Below are 21916 nucleotides of genomic sequence, written 5' to 3' on the forward strand. Positions count from 1 at the left end.
GTCTCCACTTCGTGGGCTTTTACGAATGAAGCTTCATTTGATCAGATTTGCAAAGCGGCAACTTGGTCCTCTTTGCATACATTTACTAAATGCTACCGTTTTGATGTATTTGCTTCTTCAGAAGCAGTCTTTGGTAGAAAAGTTCTTCAGGCAGCTGTTTCAGTTTGATTCTTCTGCTAATGTTTTAAGTTTTTCTTGTTATTTTTTTTAGCGGAAAATGGCTGTTATTTATTTTTATCCCTCCCTCTCTAGTGACTCTTGAGTGGAGTTCCACATCTTGGGTATTGATATCCCAGACGTTACTAGCTCATGGAATCTTGCCAATTACATGAAAGAAAACATAATTTATATAAGAATTTACCTGATAAATTAATTTCTTTCATATTGGCAAGAGTCCATGAGACCCACCCTTTTTTATAGTGGTTATGATTATTTTTGTATAAAGCACAATTATTTCCAAATTCCTTTGTTGATGCTTTTTACGCCTTTCTTTATCACCCCACTACTTGGCTATTCGTTAAACTGAATTGTGGGTGTGGTGAGGGGTGTATTTATAGGCATTTTGAGGTTTGGGAAACTTTGCCCCTCCTGGTAGGATTATATATCCCATAGTTCACTAGCTCATGTACTCTTGCCAATATGAAAGAAATTAATTTATCAGGTAAATTCTTGCATAAATTATGTTTTGTCCCTAGTATATTTTTATATGCTTCATAAAATATTGCACAAGCCTCAACAAATTCTCACTGCACATTAATTACAGAACTATGGTTCTTTTTGCTATATTTGTTGGATAAGTGTGTGTTAATATGTTTTGTATATTTAACAGGATAGGCTGTTCATTTTAAATGACTTTGATACTTATTTCCAAATTGCATTTATATTCATTATTTTCACTAACAGTAAATTATGACAGCACATTCATTCTTAGAGGTGCATTTTAATATGCTGCAACCCTCAGTTGTGTTATTTTATATCTAAGTCATTTCTAATGTATTTGAAAGAGGAAAAGTTTTATTTTTTGTATTATTATTATTTGGGTGACTGAATCTTCCTTTGGACTAGAGATTTTTCATGGGGAAGCACCTGGGCATTGCAAAAAAATGTTTTTATGTGGGCTGACAGTTTAAAGAGTAATGTGATATCCTTTTTGTGGAAGTTGTCATATTTCATTTTCTTGTTGAAATTAAAATGCTAATCAAACCATTATGGGCATCACTGGAAATACTTTTTTTTTTTTTTTTTTAACACATTTGACTCTTTGGCATACATAAATGATACACTATATGTGCGTTAATCAACACATCATTTGTGCTTCAGAAACTCCATAAATATACCTAATTTTGGCAGCAGCTAAGCGTGCAGTGCCCTCTAGAGTCATTTTCATACTTGAAGGGTATATTTTACAAATGACATGTTTGCTTATATTTCTTAAAACAAATTGGAAACATATGTCTGAATTTTAATGGGTAAAATGCTGCTGGTGTGTTAAAAAATGTTTTCCCTCTTTTTCATTTACCAATTGCCAAAGACCTTGTTTATTCAGAAATATTTAATCATAATAAGAAGATTTGCTATTCTGTATTTTTTTCTGCAACTTCTTCCTAAAAAAACCCACATTGCACATTTCCCAGAGTGGTTTTAAACATGACCAGTATTGCAACTAGGAAAATGATTTGTAAACGTCCACTTTTTTGTGATTTTATCCATCTGAAAACCATGTTCTTTGCTTTGTTAAACCTTGTGTCCTGGGCATCTTTTGCTGAGCTCTCATATATTGTTTTGGCTGGCGCCAGCCTCAGTCTCTTACTTATTCTCCACTTTTTAGTTACATTAACTTTTGCATTTAGTATGTTGTTTCAGGTGTTGGATTGTATATTTAAAATGGAAAAAAAAAGTTGTTTTTTTGTCTGCTGTAATTTAACTGTTTAATGCCTAGCAATGGGATGTGGATGGGCCGTGTGCTAATGCTAAAAAAAAATAAAAAAATATATATATATTTAGATAGATATATAGATGATAGATAGACAGACACATGGATTTTTTTTTGTTCATAATAGGGACATTCTAATGTAATAACATGTTGTAATTCTTGGAGCATGTAATTGTTGCACATATTCGTGTGTTTAAACCCCCCCCCCAAAAAAAAATAACATAGGTATGATCCTGCTCTAGAGCTACAAGCCAGTTCCTTGGTTATCATTTTCAAAATCAGATTGTCAATACTTTTAAGTTTTTTTTAATATTATTTCAGTCTGGCTTTATATTGAATTTGAAGGATTATTCTATACCAACTGAAAAGCTTATAAACACATCATTTTTCCACTAAATTCTCCAGTAAAGTATATGGAAATGTTTGTAAATAATTCTTTTGCGAAGCATGGAAGTTATTGTGATCTCAGTAAATGGGATTTTAATGTCAGTGTGTCTGTATAATATTGTAATTGAGGTCTGGCACATCAATGTTAAATATCAGCCAAGTTGACTTATATGGCCCCTTATCATATAGAACATTATTTGTGAGAGAGACTGGCCTGATGAGTAGGTCTGGTATTGGACTCTGGTGCACTTTGTTTTCCTTCACATCTGTGGTATAGCATTCAGCAGCAAAGAGCTTCTGAAGGTAAGGGTTGCAAAGTCATGCTCTGATCTAAGCTCTAATGTGGGCATATGGCTGACAAGAGGGGACTGCAGGGACTTTACGTCTGATCGGAGGTTTAATTTGGGCACATAGCTAACATAAAGCAACTGTAGAAGCCCTGAGCTATCTTAAATTAAAATCTGATTTGGTTATAAATTGGCATGAGGGGACTGCAGATTGAATTGCTATGATTTGAAGTCACCTTTGGGTATACAGCATGAGGTGGATGGAGGGATTTATATAAGGCTTCACTTGGGGATGAAGAGAGATGTATGGACAAGAACATGTTATATTTTCTGAGGTCTCCCATGGTTATACAGGGAGTGCAGAATTATTAGGCAAATGAGTATTTTGACCACATCATCCTCTTTATACATGTTGTCTTACTCCAAGCTGTATAGGCTCGAAAGCCTACTACCAATTAAGCATATTAGGTGATGTGCATCTCTGTAATGAGAAGGGTTGTGGTCTAATGACATCAACACCCTATATCAGGTGTGCATAATTATTAGGCAACTTCCTTTCCTTTGGCAAAATGGGTCAAAAGAAGGACTTGACAGGCTCAGAAAAGTCAAAAATAGTGAGATATCTTGCAGAGGGATGCAGCACTCTTAAAATTGCAAAGCTTCTGAAGCGTGATCATCGAACAATTAAGCGTTTCATTCAAAATAGTCAACAGGGTCGCAAGAAGCGTGTGGAAAAACCAAGGCACAAAATAACTGCCCATGAACTGAGAAAAGTCAAGCGTGCAGCTGCCAAGATGCCACTTGCCTCCAGTTTGGCCATATTTCAGAGCTGCAACATCACTGGAGTGCCCAAAAGCACAAGGTGGCCAAGGTAAGAAAGGCTGAAAGACGACCACCACTGAACAAGACACACAAGCTGAAACGTCAAGACTGGGCCAAGAAATATCTCAAGACTGATTTTTCTAAGGTTTTATGGACTGATGAAATGAGAGTGAGTCTTGATGGGCCAGATGGATGGGCCCGTGGCTGGATTGGTAAAGGGCAGAGAGCTCCAGTCCGACTCAGATGCCAGCAAGGTGGAGGTGGAGTACTGGTTTGGGCTGGTATCATCAAAGATGAGCTTGTGGGGCCTTTTCGGGTTGAGGATGGAGTCAAGCTCAACTCCCAGTCCTACTGCCAGTTTCTGGAAGACACCTTCTTCAAGCAGTGGTACAGGAAGAAGTCTGCATCCTTCAAGAAAAACATGATTTTCATGCAGGACAATGCTCCATCACACGCGTCCAAGTACTCCACAGCGTGGCTGGCAAGAAAGGGTATAAAAGAAGAAAATCTAATGACATGGCCTCCTTGTTCACCTGATCTGAACCCCATTGAGAACCTGTGGTCCATCATCAAATGTGAGATTTTCAAGGAGGGAAAACAGTACACCTCTCTGAACAGTGTCTGGGAGGCTGTGGTTGCTGCTGCACGCAATGTTGATGGTGAACAGATCAAAACACTGACAGAATCCATGGATGGCAGGCTTTTGAGTGTCCTTGCAAAGAAAGGTGGCTATATTGGTCACTGATTTGTTTTTGTTTTGTTTTTGAATGTCAGAAATGTATATTTGTGAATGTTGAGATGTTATATTGGTTTCACTGGTAAAAATAAATAATTGAAATGGGTATATATTTGTTTTTTGTTAAGTTGCCTAATAATTATGCACAGTAATAGTCACCTGCACACACAGATATCCCCCTAAACTAGCTATAACTAAAAACAAACTAAAAACTACTTCCAAAACTATTCAGCTTTGATATTAATGAGTTTTTTGGGTTCATTGAGAACATGGTTGTTGTTCAATAATAAAATGAATCCTCAAAAATACAACTTGCCTAATAATTCTACACTCCCTGTATAGCTGGCATATTTGTGTTGTTGACTGGTAAATGTAGGATGGACAAAAATGTATTGCACTGAAGCCTTTTATATGTTGGTTGCAGCTCCAGCACAAACAAATATATGCATTTGTGCTTTTCAGAGAAACAAAACAAGACATGTATTTTGAAGGAACATGAAACCCAAAACTTTTCTTTCATAGTTCAGATAGACCATACATTTTGTAAACAACTTTCCAGTGTACTTATATTGTCAATCTTTTCTTGAAGGAGAAGCAAAAGGCATATATGTGCAGCCACCAATCAGCAGCTAGCTCCCAGATTCTGAGCCTACCTAAGTATGCTTTTCTGCAAAAGATACCTAAAGAACAAAAGAAATTAGATAAAATAAGTAAAAGGGAAAGTTGTTTAAAATTGTATGCTCTATCTGAATCATGATACAAAAACTTTAACCTAGATTACGAGTCTTGCGTTAGGGTTAAAAAGCAGCGTTGAGAGGTCCCAACGCTGCTTTTTTCTCGCGACTCGAGCATACCGCAAATCCCCTTACGTCAATTGCGTATCCTCTATTTTTAATGGGATTTTCCTAACGCCGGTATTACGAGTCTTGGAAAAAGTGAGCGGTACAGCCTCTCCTGTCAAGACTCCTACCGCATTTAAAAGTCAGTAGTTAAGAGTTTTATGGGCTAACGCTGTAACATAAAACTCTTAACTTAAGTGCTAAAAAGTACACTAACACCCATGAACTACCTATTAACCTCTAAACCGAGGCCATCCCGCACATCGCAAACACTTAAATATATTTTTGAACCCCTAATCTGCCGACTGGACATCGCCGCCACTGTAATAAATATATTAACCCTTAAACCGCCGCACTCCCGCCTTGCAAACACTAGTTACATTTTATTAACCCCAAATCTGCCGTCCCTAACATCGCCGACACCTACCTACATTTATTAACCCCTAATCTGCCGCCCACAACGTCGCAACCACTATATTAAATGTATTAAAGGGACACTGAACCCAAATTTTTTCTTTCGTGATTCAGATAGAGCATGCAATTTTAAGCAACTTTCTAATTTCTCCTATTATCATTTTTTCTTCTTTCACTTGCTATCTTTATTTGAAAAAGAAGGCATCTAAGCTTCTTTTTTGGTTTAGAACTCTTGACAGCACTTTTTAATTGGTGAATGAATTTCTCCACCAATCAGCAAGAATAACCCAGGTTATTCACCAAAAATGGGCCGGCATCTAAACTTACATTCTTGCATTTAAAATAAAGATACCAAGAGAATGAAGAAAATTTTATAATAGGAGTAAATTAGAAAGTTGCTTAAAATTGCATTCTCTATCTGAATCATGAAAGAAAAAAATTGGGTTCAGTGTCCCTTTAACCCCTAAATCTAAGTCTAACCCTAAACCTAACCCCCCCAACTTAAATATAATTGAAATAAATCGAAATTAAATAACTACAATTAACTAAATTAGTCCTATTTAAAACTAAATACTTACCTATAAAATAAAATATAAGATAGCTACAATATAACTAATAGTTACATTGTAGCTATTTTAGGATTTATTTTTATTTTACAGGCAAGTTTGTATTTATTTTAACTAGGTACAATAGTTATTAAATAGTTATTAACTATTTAACAACTACCTAGCTAAAATAAGTACAAATTTACCTGTAAAATAAACCCTAACCTAAGTTACAATTACACTTAACGCTACACTATAAATAAATTACCTAAATTAAATTAAACTGATTACAATTTTATAAAATAAAGTACAAAAAACCCAAACACTAAATTACAAAAAAATAATAAAATAATTACAAGAATTTTAAACTAATTACACCTACTCTAATCCCCCTAATAAAATAAAAAAGCCCCCCAAAATAAAAAAAAATACCCTACCCTATACTAAATTACAAATAGCCCTTAAAAAGACCTCATTGCCCCAAAGTAATCAGCTTTTTTACCTGTAAAAAAATTACAATACACCCCCCAACATTACAACCCACCACCCACACACCCAACCCTACTCTAAAACCCACCCAATCCCCCCTTAATAAAACCTAACACTAACCCCTTGAATATCACCCTACCTTGAAACGTCTTCACCCAACCAGGCAGAAGTGGACCTCCAGACGGCCAGAAGTCTTCATCCGATCTGGGCAGAAGAGGTCCTCCAGACGGGCAGAAGTCTTCATCCAGGCGGCATCTTCTATCTTCATCCATCCAGAGCGGAGCGGGTCCATCTTCAAGCCAGCCGATGCGGAGCATCCTCCTCCAACCACATCCAACTGAAGAATGAAGGTTCCTTTAAATGACATCATCCAAGATGGCGCCCCTTGAATTCCGATTGGCTGATAGGATTCTATCAGCCAATCAGAATTAAGGTAGGAAATATCCTATTGGCTGATACAATCAGCCAGTTGGATTGAGCTCGCATTCTATTGGCTGATTGGAACATCCAATAGAATGCAAGTTCAATCCTATTGGCTGATGCAATCAGCCAATAGGATTGAACTTGCATTCTATTGGATGCATCAGCCAATAGGATTTTTCCTACCTTAATTCCGATTGGCTGATAGAATCCTATCAGCCAATCGGAATTCAAGGGATGCCATCTTGGATGACGTCATTTAAAGGAACCTTCATTCTTCAGTTGGATATCGTTGGAAGAGGATGCGCCGCTTCGGCCGGCTTGAAGATGGACCCGCTACGGATGGATGAAGATAGAAGATGCCGCCTGGATGCCCGTCTGGAGGACCTCTTCTGCCTGGATCGGATGAAGACTTCTGGCCGTCTGGAGGTCCACTTCTGCCCGGTTGGGTGAAGACATCTCAAGGTAGGGTGATCTTCAATGGGTTAGTGTTAGGTTTTATTAAGGGGGGATTGGGTGGGTTTTAGAGTAGGGTTGGGTTGTGGGTGGTGAGTTGTAATGTTGGGGGGTATTGTAATTTTTTTTACAGGTAAAAGAGCTGATTACTTTGGGGCAATTCCCCGCAAAAGGCCCTTTTAAGGGCTATTTGTAATTTAGTATAGGGTAGGGATTTTTTTTATTTTGGGGGGCTTTTTTATTTTATTAGGGGGATTAGAGTAGGTGTAATTAGTTTAAAATTCTTGTAATTATTTTATTATTTTTTGTAATTTAGTGTTTGTTTTTTTTGTACTTTATTTTATTTTATTTAATTGTAATTAGTTTAATTTAATTTAGGTAATTAATTTATTTATAGTGTAGTGTTAGCTGTAATTGTAACATAGGTTAGGGTTTATTTTACAGGTAAATTTGTACTTATTTTAGCTAGGTAGTTATTAAATAGTTAATAACTATTTAATAACTATTCTAACTAGTTAAAATAAATACAAACTTGCCTGTAAAATAAATATAAATCCTAAAATAGCTATAATGTAATTATTAGTTATATTGTAGCTATCTTATGGTTTATTTTATAGGTAAGTATTTAGTTTTAAATAGGACTAATTTAGTTAATTGTAGTTATTTTATTTTGATTTATTTAAATTATATTTAAGTTAGGGGGGTTAGGTTTAGGGTTAGACTTAGATTTAGGGGTTAATAACTTTATTATAGTGTCAGCGACGTTGGGGGTGGCAGATTAGGGGTTAATAATTGTAGGTAGGTTGCGACGACATTGGGGGCGGCAGATTAGGGGTAAATAATTGTAGGTAGGTTGCGACGACATTGGGGATGGCAGATTAGGGGTTAATAAATATAATGTAGGTGGCGGCGATGTTGGGGGCAGCAGATTAGGGGTTCATAAGTATAATGTAGGTGGCGGCGGTGTTCGGAGCAGCAGATTAGGGGTTAATAATATAATTCAGGTGGCGGCGATGTCGGGGGCGGCAGATTAGGAGTTAATAAGTGTAATATTAGGGGTGTTTAGACTCGGGGTTCATGTTAGGGTTTTAGGTGTAGACATAAATGTAGTTTCCCCATAGGAATCAATAGGGCTGGGTTAGGAGTTGAACGCTGCTTTTTTGCAGGTGAAACTGCCCCATTGATTCCTATGGGGAAATCGTGCACAAGCACGTTTAGCCAGCTCACCGCTACCGTAAGCAGCGCTGGTATTGAGGTGAGATGTGGAGCAAAATTTTGCTCTCCGCTCACTTTTTTGCGACTAACGCCGGGTTTAAAAAAATCTGTAATACCAGCGTTGTTTGTAGGTGAGCGGTGAGCATAAACTAAGCGTTAGCACCGCACCCCTGTTAACGCAAAACTCGTAATCTCTGTGTTTGGGTTTCATGTCTCTTAAGTGCTCATGTATTATATTGTTTATGAAAAATGTAATTACAGCAATACCAAAATATTATATAAATGCTTTGGTAGTCACTGTAGTATAGGTATTAAATATGATTTTATTACAGGTAGAGTCACACCTGAGCAACTCCGATCACATATCCAACTCTTCAAGGGAAACGGACAAGCTTTGGAGAGTCACTGTGGTCTCCTTCAGCTGGCATTGGCTACAGTTCAGACATTAAAGCATCCTCAGTACTCAAAGTGGGACAACTTCCTAGCATTTGAAAGGCACGTCTTACAGGTAGGATTTCTAGATCATTGTTTTAGCTTACAGAAATATGCTCATGTAATGCTCTAATAATATGTGTACTATGCTATCATTGCTTGTAACGATGGAAATACTTTTATCAAACTTGTGCCTAGATTTAGAGTTCTGCGTTAGCCTTAAAAAGCAGCGTTAAGGGGACCTAACACTTCTTTTTAACGCACACTGGTATTACGAGTATGGCAGGTACAGGTGTACCGCTCACTTTTCTTCCGCGACTTTTGGCTACCGCAAATCCCCTTACGTCAATTGCGTATCCTATCTTTTTAACAAATCTTGGAAGAAGTGAGCGGTACAGCCTCTACCTCCAAGACTCCAACCGCATAAAAAAGTCAGTAGTTAAGAGTTTTATGGGCTAACGCCGGAACATAAAGCTCTTAACTACAATGCTATAAAGTACACTAACACCCATAAACTACCTATTAACCCCTAAACCGAGCCCCCCCCCACATCAAAAACACTAAAATAAAATTATTTAACCCCTAATCTGCCGACCGGATACCGCCGCCACCTACATTATACCTATGAACCCCTAATCTGCTGTCCCTAACATCGCCGACATCTACATTATATTTATTAACCCCTAATCTGCCGCCCCCAATGTTGCTGCCACCTACCTACAATTATTAACCCCTAATCTGCCGACCGGACATCGCCGCCACTATAAAAAAATTTTTTACCCCTAAACTACAGCAATCCCGCCTCTCAAACACTATAATAAATTTTATTAACCCCTAATCTGCCCCCCCCAACGTCGCCGCAACCATACCTACAATTATTAACCCCTAATCTGCTGCACCCAACGTCGCCGCTATTATAATAAAGTTATTAACCCCTAAACCTAAGTCTAACCCTAACCCTAACACCCCCCTAAATTAAATATAATTTAAATCAATCTAAATAAATTTACTTTAATTAAATAAATTATTCCTATTTAAAAATAAATACTTACCTATCAAAGAAACCCTAATATAGCTACAATATTATAACTAATAGTTACATTTTAGCTATTTTAGGATTTATATTTATTTTACAGGCAATTTTGTATTTTTTTAAACTAGGTACAATAGCTATTAAATAGTCATTAACTATTTAATAGCTACCTAGTTAAAATAATTACAAAATTACCTGTAAAATAAATCCTAACCTAAGTTACAAATACACCTAACACTACACTATCAATAAATTAATTAAATAAATTAACTACAATGATCTAAACTAAAATACAATTAAATAAACAAAACTATATTACAAAAACAAACAAACACTAAATTACAAAAAATAAAAAAATATTACAAGAATTTTAATTGAATTACACCTAATCTAAGCCCCCTAATAAAATAAAAAAGCTCCCCAAAATAATAAAATTCCCTACCCTATACTAAATTACAAAAGTAATCAGCTCTTTTACCAGCCCTTAAAAGGGCTTTTTGCGGGGCATTGCCCCAAAGTAATCAGCTCTTTTACCTGTAAAATAAAATACAAGACCCCCCCAACATTACAACCCACCACCCACACACCCCTACTCTAAAACCCACCCGATCCCCCCTTTAAAAAAAACTAACACTACCCCATTGAAGATCACCCTACCTTGAGCCGTGTTCAGCCAGCCGGCACCGATGGGCCACAAGAGGATATCCGGAGCGGCAGAAGAGGTCCTCCATCCAGCAGAAATTTTCATCCAAGCGGCATCTTCTATCTTCATCCATCTGGCGCGGAGCAGGTCCATCTTCAAGACATCTGACGCGGAGCATCCTCTTCTTCCCAACGACTAATGACGAATGAAGGTTCCTTTAAATGACGTCATCCAAGATGGCGTCCCTCGAATTCCGATTGGCTGATAGGATTCTATCAGCCAATCGGAATTAAGGTAGGAAAAATCCGATTGGCTGATTGGATCAGCCAATAGAATGCAAGGTCAATTCTATTGGCTGATCCAATCAGCCAATCGGATTGAACTTCAGTCCGATTGGCTGATTACATCAGCCAATCAGATTTTTCCTACCTTAATTCCGATTGGCTGGTAGAATCCTATCAGCCAATCGGAATTCGAGGGACACCATCTTGGATGACGTCATTTAAAGGAACCTTCATTCGTCGTTAGTCGTCGGGAAGAAGAGGATGCTCCGTGTCAGATGTCTTGAAGATGGACCCGCTCCGTGCCGGATGGATGAAGATAGAAGATGCCGCTTGGATGAAAACTTCTGCTGGATGGAGGACCTCTTCTGCCCCGATCGGATGAAGACTTCTGCCGCTCCGGATGTCCTATTCTGGCCCATCGGTGCCCGGTTGGGTGAACACGGCTCAAGGTAGGGTGATCTTTAATGGGGTAGTGTTAGGTTTTTTTAAGGGGGGATCGGGTGGGTTTTAGAGTAGGGGTGTGTGGGTGGTGGGTTTTAATGTTGGGGGGTCTTGTATTTTATTTTACAGGTAAAAGAGCTTATTACCTTGGGGCAATGCCCCGCAAAAAGCCCTTTTTTTTTTAAGTTACATTTTTATTGAGGTTTAAAACAATTTACAGCCAATAATAAAAGGAAAATTGTCCGTATACATTTCTGAGTTAGAACTAATATACATAACAATGGAGTATAAATATTGTGGCTATAGGTATCGTATTGATGTTGTTATGTGAAACAAAATACGTTATAGAGTAATAAAGCATTTTCTGACTTTGGGAGTAACTGTTAGCAATAACTAAAATACTATGTCTTGAATACTGATAGGAGGAAGAATAGTATAACAACCTGCTACAAAATATATATACAGTAAAACAATAGCTGCATTCTAACCAGTACATGCAATAAGTAAACTAGGACCTAAAGTAATAAAACCTCTTTTGTTTTTTTTTCATAAGATAACATAACAGCGGACAAAAGCCGCTTTAAAGAGTTTACTATTAGCAAGATATGACAGAATTTAATAAATGTCGATCAAGGGAAGACTACCTATATGTACATAATCTGGAGGATTTAAGGACAATGGAGAGCGGTCTGGCTTATTACAATGTAGGGGTGGGGGGGATTCTATGTATCTTTGTAAGTTCTCATCTATGTATCACCTATCAAAGTAAAGTAAACAATTGGGGCATACAAAAATAAAAAAAAAATGAGTGCAGTCTAGGGATTATATGTTACAATGATGAATATAGAGTAATTAATTAAGTCTATGCATTAATAGGGGTGGATTAGAATGGTATTCAAGTTGTATAAGTTACTTATTATTATAATGGGGATATAATGCTATGGGGACTCATGGTGGCAGATTAAATCTGAATCTTATCTAGATGTTTCCCATATGGGCTGCGCATAGTTCAAGTTAATATTAATTTTTGGGTCTGGGTTGATCTTGCTGTTTTGAAAATATGTCACCATAGCTCCACAAGATATAATCTAAATAGGTACATCCACAGAGGCAACTAGGTACATTAACAGATATGTCCCTTTATACTCATAGTAACCTGTCTATAGCATGAGGTCAGCTCCATAAAATATAGCTAGTAACCTTTGTAGGTCAGATAAGAGAAATAAAGGGGGAAAATAATAACGTAAACAAGATACATATAAATGACCATAGTTAAATATGTAATGTCGCCCAAGTAAATATGTAGTCTGGTATGGGGATAGATTATACGTGGTTACTTCACCTGGGAACAATAGAGAAGATAATCTCCAAATCTGCCTATGAAAGGGGCTAGAGGTGTAATGAGTTCATATGCGGCAGACCGCATGCATCTGAGGTGTAATATTAAAAATAAGATATGACAGTATAAACACATAAATTTGAGAATACCTGGAGAATATGCTAACATTATATAGGTGACTTAGGCTGGATAAAAACAGTTAATAATAAAGCGTTGTAGAAACCATATAGCATGCAGCGTCTGCAAAATACAGTGTAGGTTAGAGTGTTCAGTAATGTTCGTCCAGAACAATGGGTGGCTGCCTCCTAATACAAGGAAATCATGCCTGTGGCCATCATGAGTGACCCATCAATAGGAAGAGTGTGTTTTGTATGTTAATCAGTCTTGTATCTCAAACCACTTACTTACGACCTGTGGGCTAGACAAAATTCAACTTGCTATGTAATGATAAACTGTTCCCAAGCCTCCCGACCTGCACTAAAAGAAATCTATCCTATACCGGCCACGGTACAACAAAGAGAAAATACTGTAGTGAATAGCAGTAACCCTATCTCCCACACATGGTGCTAGGGACCAATAAGGAGCTACACGCCATGTCCATAGAGATGTCATGCATGGAGGAACTGAGACTTTGGCTATGAGAGAGGTTGTAGCACCAGTAGTGATAACGCTCACTGTATTCCAGGCTTCTGTGACTCCAGCTGTTGTGTCGCTGGGCTCTTGGGCACTAAGGTTAAAAGCGGCACTTGCTGACCTTCGCCCGGATGATCGGCCGCCTCAATCCAGGCAGTAGTCAGATCCTGAAACCTTCTTAGTGAGTGCTGCGTAGGTTGTTTAAATTCTTCAGATGTCGCTGGGTGTGTAGGGAGGAAGCTCCGGGATCTTGTAGTAGGTCTCTGTAATCAGTTCCAGGAGCTCTAAATCAGCTTTTTCAATCAGCACTGCTACCGGTAGGATTGGAGATGTCAAAGATGTAGTGGCCTCCTGTTGGGCGGTAGTTTCAGTATCTTCCTCCACATGGCCATGTTTAATTATAGCTGCAAGATCATTAAAACCCCTCTCTGCTTTATCATCAATTTCTGCCAGAAGAGTGGAAATAGTGAAGTAGTAATCCGCCATTCCTGATCGACAGTGATATATTCCTGTTTTAACCGGGGGGGGGGGGGAATCTTAGTAGGCGATGTAATGAGGCCTCTTTCCAATATCAGACACAGTTTGATTTTAGGGTCTGTAGGCTGTGTAAACGGCTAACAGCTAGCTAAGATCGATGTGTAGGAGAGTTATAGAGTACATATACCCATCTTACATTACTGAGGACTGTCTGATATGTAGATAATCGAGGTGAAACCAATATTTCGTTAGGAGCTTCAGAGTCTGCGACTGATCTCGGCCGTTGCCTAGACACGCCCCCCCAAAAAGCCCTTTTAAGGACTGGTAAAAGAGCTGATTACTTTTGTAATTTAGTATAGGGTAGGGAATTTTATTATTTTGGGGGGCTTTTTTATTTTATTAGGTGGCTTAGATTAGGTGTAATTCGATTAAAATTCTTGTAATATTTTTTTATTTTTTGTAATTTAGTGTTTGTTTTTGTAATATAGTTTAGTTTATTTAATTGTATTTTAGTTTAGATCATTGTAGTTAATTTATTTAATTAATGTATTGATAGTGTAGTGTTAGGTGTATTTGTAACTTAGGTTAGGATTTATTTTACAGGTAATTTTGTAATTATTTTAACTAGGTAGCTATTAAATAGTTAATAACTATTTAATAGCTATTGTACCTAGTTTAAAAAAATACAAAATTGCCTGTAAAATAAATATAAATCCTAAAATAGCTAAAATGTAACTATTAATTATAATATTGTAGCTATATTAGGGTTTATTTGATAGGTAAGTATTTATTTTTAAATAGGAATAATTTATTTAATTAAAGTAAATTTATTTAGATTGATTTAAATTATATTTAATTTAGGGGGGTGTTAGGGTTAGGGTTAGACTTAGGTTTAGGGGTTAATAACTTTATTATAATAGCGGCGACGTTGGGTGCAGCAGATTAGGGGTTAATAATTGTAGGTAGGTTGCGGCGACGTTGGGGGGGGCAGATTAGGGGTTAATAAAATTTATTATAGTGTTTGCGAGGCGGGATTGCTGTGGTTTAGGGGTTAAAACATTTATTATGGTGGCGGCGATGTCCGGTCGGCAGATTAGGGGTTAATAATTGTAGGTAGGTGGCGGCAACGTTGGGGGCGGCAGATTAGGGGTTAATAAATATAATGTAGATGTCGGCGATGTTAGGGACAGCAGATTAGGGGTTCATAGGTATAATGTAGCTGGCGGCGGAGTTGCCTGTAAAATAAATATAAATCCTAAAATAGCTACAATGTAACTATTAGTTATATTGTAGCTATATTAGGGTTTATTTTATAGGTAAGTATTTATTTTTTAATAGGAATAATTTATTTAATTATAGTAAATTTATTTAAATTGATTTAAATTATATTTAATTTAGGGGGGTGTTAGGGTTAGACTTAGGTTTAGGGGTTAATAACTTTATTATAGTAGCGGCGACGTTGGAGGGGGCAGATTAGGGGTTAGTAAAATGTTTTATAGTATTTGCGAGGCAGGGTTGCGGCGGTTTAGGGGTTAATACATTTATTATAGTGGCGGTGATGTCCGGTCGGCAGATTAGGGGTTAATAAGTGTAGGTAGGTGGCGGCAACGTTTGGGGTGGAAGATTAGGGGTTAATAAATATAATATAGGTGTCGGCGATGTTGGGGGCAGCAGATTAGGGGTTCATAGGGATAATGTAGGTGGCGGTGGTGTCCGTAGCGGCAGATTAGGGGTTAATAGTATAATGCAGGTGTCGGCGGCAGATTAGGGGTTAATAAGTGTAATATTAGGGGTGTTTAGACTCGGGGTTTATGTTAGGGTGTTAGGTGTAGACTTAGAAAGTGTTTCCCCATAGGAAACAATGGGGCTGCGTTAGGAGCTGAACGCTGCTTTTTTGCAAGTGTTAGGTTTTTTTCCGCCAGCTCAGCCCCATTGTTTCCTATGGGGAAATCGTGCACGAGCACGTTTTTCCAGCTTACCGCTACCGTAAGCAACGCTGGTATTGAGGGTTGAAGTGGAGCTAAATTTGGCTCAACGCTCACTTTTCTGAAAACTTGTAATACCAGCGTTGGCTTAAGGGTGCGCTGGAAAAAAAAGGAGCGTTAGCCCTGCAAGTTTTTACCGATAAAACTCTAAATCTAGGCGTTGTTTTTTTAGTTTTTGATTGAACAGTTGGCCTACTGTCTAGAAACTTTACATACATCTTACAAACTGTTGCTTTGTAATTTCCAGCTATGATGTAGATAATATAAAGAATTTTTAATTTATTTTATTATTTTTTATCTTTTTTTTAATTTAGGGACCAGCTAAGTTAAAATGTTAAACTTGCGAAATCATAATAATTTCCAGCAGGGTTATTTTGCAATAGCATAAATTTATTTTCCACTTATTTGAAAAAAATGCATCTTAAACAGACAGTAATATTTTGTATATGCATAGTATTTATGAACAATTAAGCACTGCATTCTAAGATCTGTATGCAAAGAATTGTTTAGAAGCATTTTAAAGTTCTCTTTCAGGGGCGGAACTACCATTGGTGCAGCAGGTGTAATGGCACCAGAGCCCAAGTGCTTTGAGGCCACAGAAGCCAGTATATACATAGACTTGTGTAGAATATGTACATTCCTAATGCAGTAGAGACTTTATTAGTGTAGGTTATAGGTCTATCTAGCTTTCTATCTATCCTCAAAATCATTATACAGAGCAGAATATATATATATATATATATATATATATATATATATATATATATATATATATATATATATATATATTATTAGTATTACTTATTACGAGGTTACCTTTGGGGGGCACAAAAAAATTGTTTCACCAGGACCCTCTGTTGAGTAAGCCTGCTACTGTTCCGTTTGTTAACAAAATTTGCAGTCCAGGGACATATGCCTTGAAAATGATGTTTGGTGTTGTTTACCGTATCTCCTTTGTTATGTCCAGCCAGCAATTGACAATGTTAAATGCATAGTAAACTCAAAATTAAACTTTCAGAATTCAGATTGAGCATGTGATTGTAAACAACTTTACAATTTATAATCTACTATTATCAAATTTGCTTTGTTTTCTTGATATCTTTTGTTAAGAGTAAAGCTAGGTAGGTTGATAGGCACTCAGGAGCGTGCACGTGTTTTTAGCACTTTATGGCAGCAGTGCTTGTACCTATGTATAACACTGCTATAAACAATGTTGCAAACACTGCAGTTAGATGGCTAAAGACTCATGCACGCTCCTGAGCTCAGCTACGATTACTCTTTTTAATAAAGGATACCAAGAGTACTAAGTAAATTCATAACAGAAATAAATTGTAAAGTTGTTTAAAATGTATGCTCTGTTAGAGATGTGTAACACGTAGGTCCCCTTTACATCCATTCACTTTTTTTTTTTTTCTTCACTCCCCCCTTACCTGGAAGAAAAAAAACCTACACGCATACACACACTATACACACACACACACACACACATGCATACACACACTACACACACACATACATACATACACACACACTACATGTATACACACACACACTACACGCATACACACACATACATACACACACACACACTACACGCATACACACACACACATACATACACACACATACATACACACACACACACACACTACACACTATACATTATACACACACTACACACACACACACTACACGCATACACACACACACATACATACACACACACATACATACACACACTACACACACACACACTACACACACACACACACTACACACACTACATACTCACACACACTACACACAAACACACTACACACACACTTACTGCACACACACTACACACACACACACACACACACACACAATACACACACACTTACTACACACACTGCACACACACTACATACACACACTACACACACACTACATACACACACTACACACTGCGCGCACATACACTACACACACACTACACACATACACACACTATACACATACATACACACACACTACATACACACACTACACAAATTCACATACACACATACACACACATGCGCACACACACTACACACACATACACACACACACACATACACACCACACTACACACACACACACACACTACACACACATTTGAAATGTGCTCTTTTAGTGCATATAGAAATGTGGATTTTCAGATTACTTTAAAATATTGTTTTTATTTAATTTTATCCTCTAGAATCTAGATCTTCAATTACGTGCAAAAATAAAGACATGCAAGGCACAGAACACATGTTTTAAACTACATGAACATAGCCAGCAAACGAGTGATAGTTAGAAAACACAGCCCTTTTTTTACTAGTCAGATGGAATATGTTTCACATGCATGGTTTCATATCTGGGTAAAAGAATTAAATCCCTGGAATACATCCCACCTAGTAAAATCCTTCCAAGGGTGGGAGTTAAAGGCTGAAGAACTACATAACAAATGTTTCCTGGAGTGATAAACAAATCTTTCTATAATGAACTCTTTATTTCTAATGCAGGACATTGCACTTTTGTACTAATTATATTAGCTTGTGGGCTGTGTTGGTTGCAGAAACAGAACCCGTTGCTTTATATATTAGGCATGAACTATTGTTCTACCAGACCATAAAGGGACAGTAATTGGTTTGTAATTACAAGATTTTTATTAAGCATTGCGATAAATTAACATACTGGGCGGGTTTAAAAATGTTTGGATTTCTTTAACACCTTGTTTGCTGAAGCTAGGGTTGCCAGGTGTCCTCCACAAAAATACCGAACACCCAAGAAAAAACTGCGGGGGATTATACTATATATATATATATATATATATATATATATATATATATATATATATATATATAAATTATTTTCTTTCTAATGACACGATGAGTCCACGGATCATCTAATTACTATTGGGAATATCACTCCTGCCCAAAGAGCACCACAGCAAAGCTGTTAAATATCATCTCCCTTCCCTCCCACTCCAGTCATTCTCTTTGCCTTCAGAAAAGATTCTTCAATCAAGAGTTTATTATTTTTATTATTATTATTAAAGTAGTACAAGATTGTGCTGCTTTGTCCTAGGGTGTAGCCGTAGTCCACATCAGTCTCTTCAGTAGGGCAGTGGTGGCTTTAGAGCAATGGGAACTTGTGGGACATAATTCTCACTGCACCTCCCATGTAATTTATGCTGCCCTAACTTTGAAAGCCTGAGGGGAATACTCAGTCTTTTTTCTTTCCACAGGTCTAAATGAGGGAGAGGACCTTTCAAACCTGTTGAGCTGCCCTGCTGTCGGGCAGATGTGTGAGGTAATTGCTGATTTATTTATTTCTGGGGAAGAAGCTTTCAGAAAAAGTGGGCACTTTATTCAAAGACAAGGAGACAAAATAAAGGCTAATTTAAGGCAAAGTACTTTATTTTGAAAGGGACATTACTCTCTCCTATACTGGAGAGGATTTTCAGACAGCAGGTTTTGCAGGCATTGGGGCTTAGAATAGTCTGCTTGGCTATATATACTGGTGGTTTCACTTCTCCCGGCGGTTAAACTATAAATCAATATGCCGACCGGGAGATTGTTATTTCTTTCATGTAATTGGCAAGAGTCCATGAGCTAGTGATGTATGGGATATACAATCCTACCAGGAGGGGCAAAGTTTCCCAAACCTCAAAATGCCTATAAATACACCCCTTACCACACCCACAATTCAGTTTTGCAAAGTTTGCCTCCTATGGAGGTGGTGAAGTAAGTTTGTGCTTAGATTTCTATGTTGATATGCGCTTCTCAGCATTTTGAAGCCCGTTTCCTCTCAGAGTACAGTGAATGTCAGAGGGATGTGAAGGGAGTATCACCTATTGTATGCAATGATTTTTCTCACGGAGATCTATTTCATAGGTTCTCTGTTATCGGTCGTAGAGATTGATCTCCTACCTCCCTTTTCAGATCGACGATATACTCTCATATTCCATTCCATTACCTCTACTGATAACTGTTTTCATAACACTCTCAGCTATGGTTTGGCACTTTATGTATTAATATAAAGTTCTAAATATATGTATTGTACTTATATTTGCCATGATTCAGGTTTCAGTATATTTCCTTTTGCAGACTGTCAGTTTCATATCTGGGATATGCATTTTTTAGAATTTTTGTTTTCTTACCAGGGGTGTAGTCTTTTGTCAATTGACTGTCATTTTTCAAATTCGCAGGCAGAATTAGGCTCGCGAGGGCGCAAAATGCTAAAGTTTATTGCGTCATTCTTGGCGCAAGATTTTTTTTGCCGCAAAGTTATGTTTGTTGACGCAAATTCGTCATTTCCAGTGTCTTAGTTGATGCCGGGTCCTTTCGCAAGGTTGCGTCATCTATGACGCAAGTGTGTCGTTTCCAAACGTTTTTGGCGCCAAAAAATATTTTTCTGTTTGTTGTGCGTCATACTTGGCGCCAAATATTTTCATTATTTTAGACCCCATTCCGATTTGCCTCTTGCTTTTTCCATGTCAGAGGGCTATTCTGTTTGCATTTTTTCCCATTCCAGAAACTGCCATATAAGGAAATTGATAATTTTGCTGTATGTGTTGTTTTTTCTCTTACATTTGCAAGATGTCTCAATCTGATCCTGTCTCAGAATTCACTGTTGGATCCCTGCTGCCTGATAACAGTTCTACCAAAGCTAAGTGCATTTGTTGTAAACTTGTGGTGATTATACCTCCTGCTGTGGTTTGTAATAGTTATCATGATAAACTTTTACATCCAGATAATGTATCCATCAGTAGTAGTTCATTACCTGTTGCTGTTGCCTCAACAACTAATGCACAAGATATACCTGTAAATTTAAAATAATTTATTTCTGATTCTATTCAGAAGGCTTTGTCTGCCATTTCGCCTTCTAATAAACGTAAAAGGTCTTTTAAAACTTCTAATAAGGTTGATGAAATTTCAAATGACCAGCAAAATACTGAATTATCCTTCTCTGATGAGGATCTTTCTGATTCAGAAGATCCTGCCTCAGATATTGACACTGATAAATTCTCTTATTTATTTAAATTGGACTATATTCGTTCTTTGTTAAAAGAAGTATTGATTACATTGGATATGGAGGAAGCTAGTCCTCTTGATATTAAAACTAGTAAACGTTTAAATTCTGTTTATAAACCTCCTGTGGTTATTCCAGAGTGTTTTCCAGTTCCTGGTGCTATTTCTGATATGATTTCTAAGGAATGGAATAAGCCTGGTACTTCTTTTATTCCTTCTTCAATGGTATCCTTTGCCAGAAGTTAGATTGGAGTTTTGGGAAAATATCCCCAAAGTTGATGGGGCTATCTCTACTCTTGCTAAACGTACTACTATTCCTACGGAAGATAGTACAGGCATACCCCACATTTACGTACACAATGGGACGAGAGCATGTATGTAAAACGAAAATGTACTTAAAGCGAAGCAATACTTTTTTTCACTTTTCAATGCATGTACTGCATTATAATAGTCATTTATAGGCATAACTGATATAAATAATACATTTATAACTAAAATAAACACAATACTGTAAGGTTAGGGCAAAAGAAAATATTTATTGCAAAATAAACAAATTTTCTCTTGTTAAGTGTATCCAGTCCACGGATCATCCATTACTTGTGGGATATTCTCCTTCCCAACAGGAAGTTGCAAGAGGATCACCCACAGCAGAGCTGCTATATAGCTCCTCCCCTCACTGCCATACCCAGTCATTCTCTTGCAACTCTCAACAAAGATGGACGTAGTAAGAGGAGAGTGGTGTATTATAGTTAGTTTTTTAACTTCAATCAAAAGTTTGTTATTTTTAAATGGTACCGGAGTGTACTGTTTCATCTCAGGCAGCATTAGAAGAAGAATCTGCCTGTGATTTCTATGATCTTAGCAGAAGTAACTAAGATCCACTGCCGTTCTCACATATTCTGAGGAGTGAGGTAACTTCTGAGGGGGAATGGCGTGCAGGTTTTCCTGCAATAAGGTATGTGCAGTTAACATATTTCTAGGGATGGAATTTGCTAGAAAAATGCTGCTGATACCGGATTAATGTAAGTTAAGCCTTAAATGCAGTGATAGCGACTGGTATCAGG

At 37.4% G+C, this 21916-nt stretch overlaps 1 protein-coding gene across 2 annotated transcripts in view; it reads left to right on the forward strand.

The window, feature by feature from the left end:
* Positions 1–21916, forward strand: part of SCFD2 (sec1 family domain containing 2) — a 1435497-nt gene that overhangs the window by 335944 nt on the left and 1077637 nt on the right. For both annotated transcript variants that reach the window (XM_053703972.1, XM_053703973.1), the window contains exon 4: positions 8876–9051. In XM_053703972.1, the coding sequence (XP_053559947.1) occupies positions 8876–9051 (176 nt within the window). The remainder of the gene's footprint in view (positions 1–8875; positions 9052–21916) is intronic.

Source organism: Bombina bombina, chromosome 2 (assembly GCF_027579735.1).
Source record: "Bombina bombina isolate aBomBom1 chromosome 2, aBomBom1.pri, whole genome shotgun sequence".
NCBI classification, from domain to species: domain Eukaryota; kingdom Metazoa; phylum Chordata; class Amphibia; order Anura; family Bombinatoridae; genus Bombina; species Bombina bombina.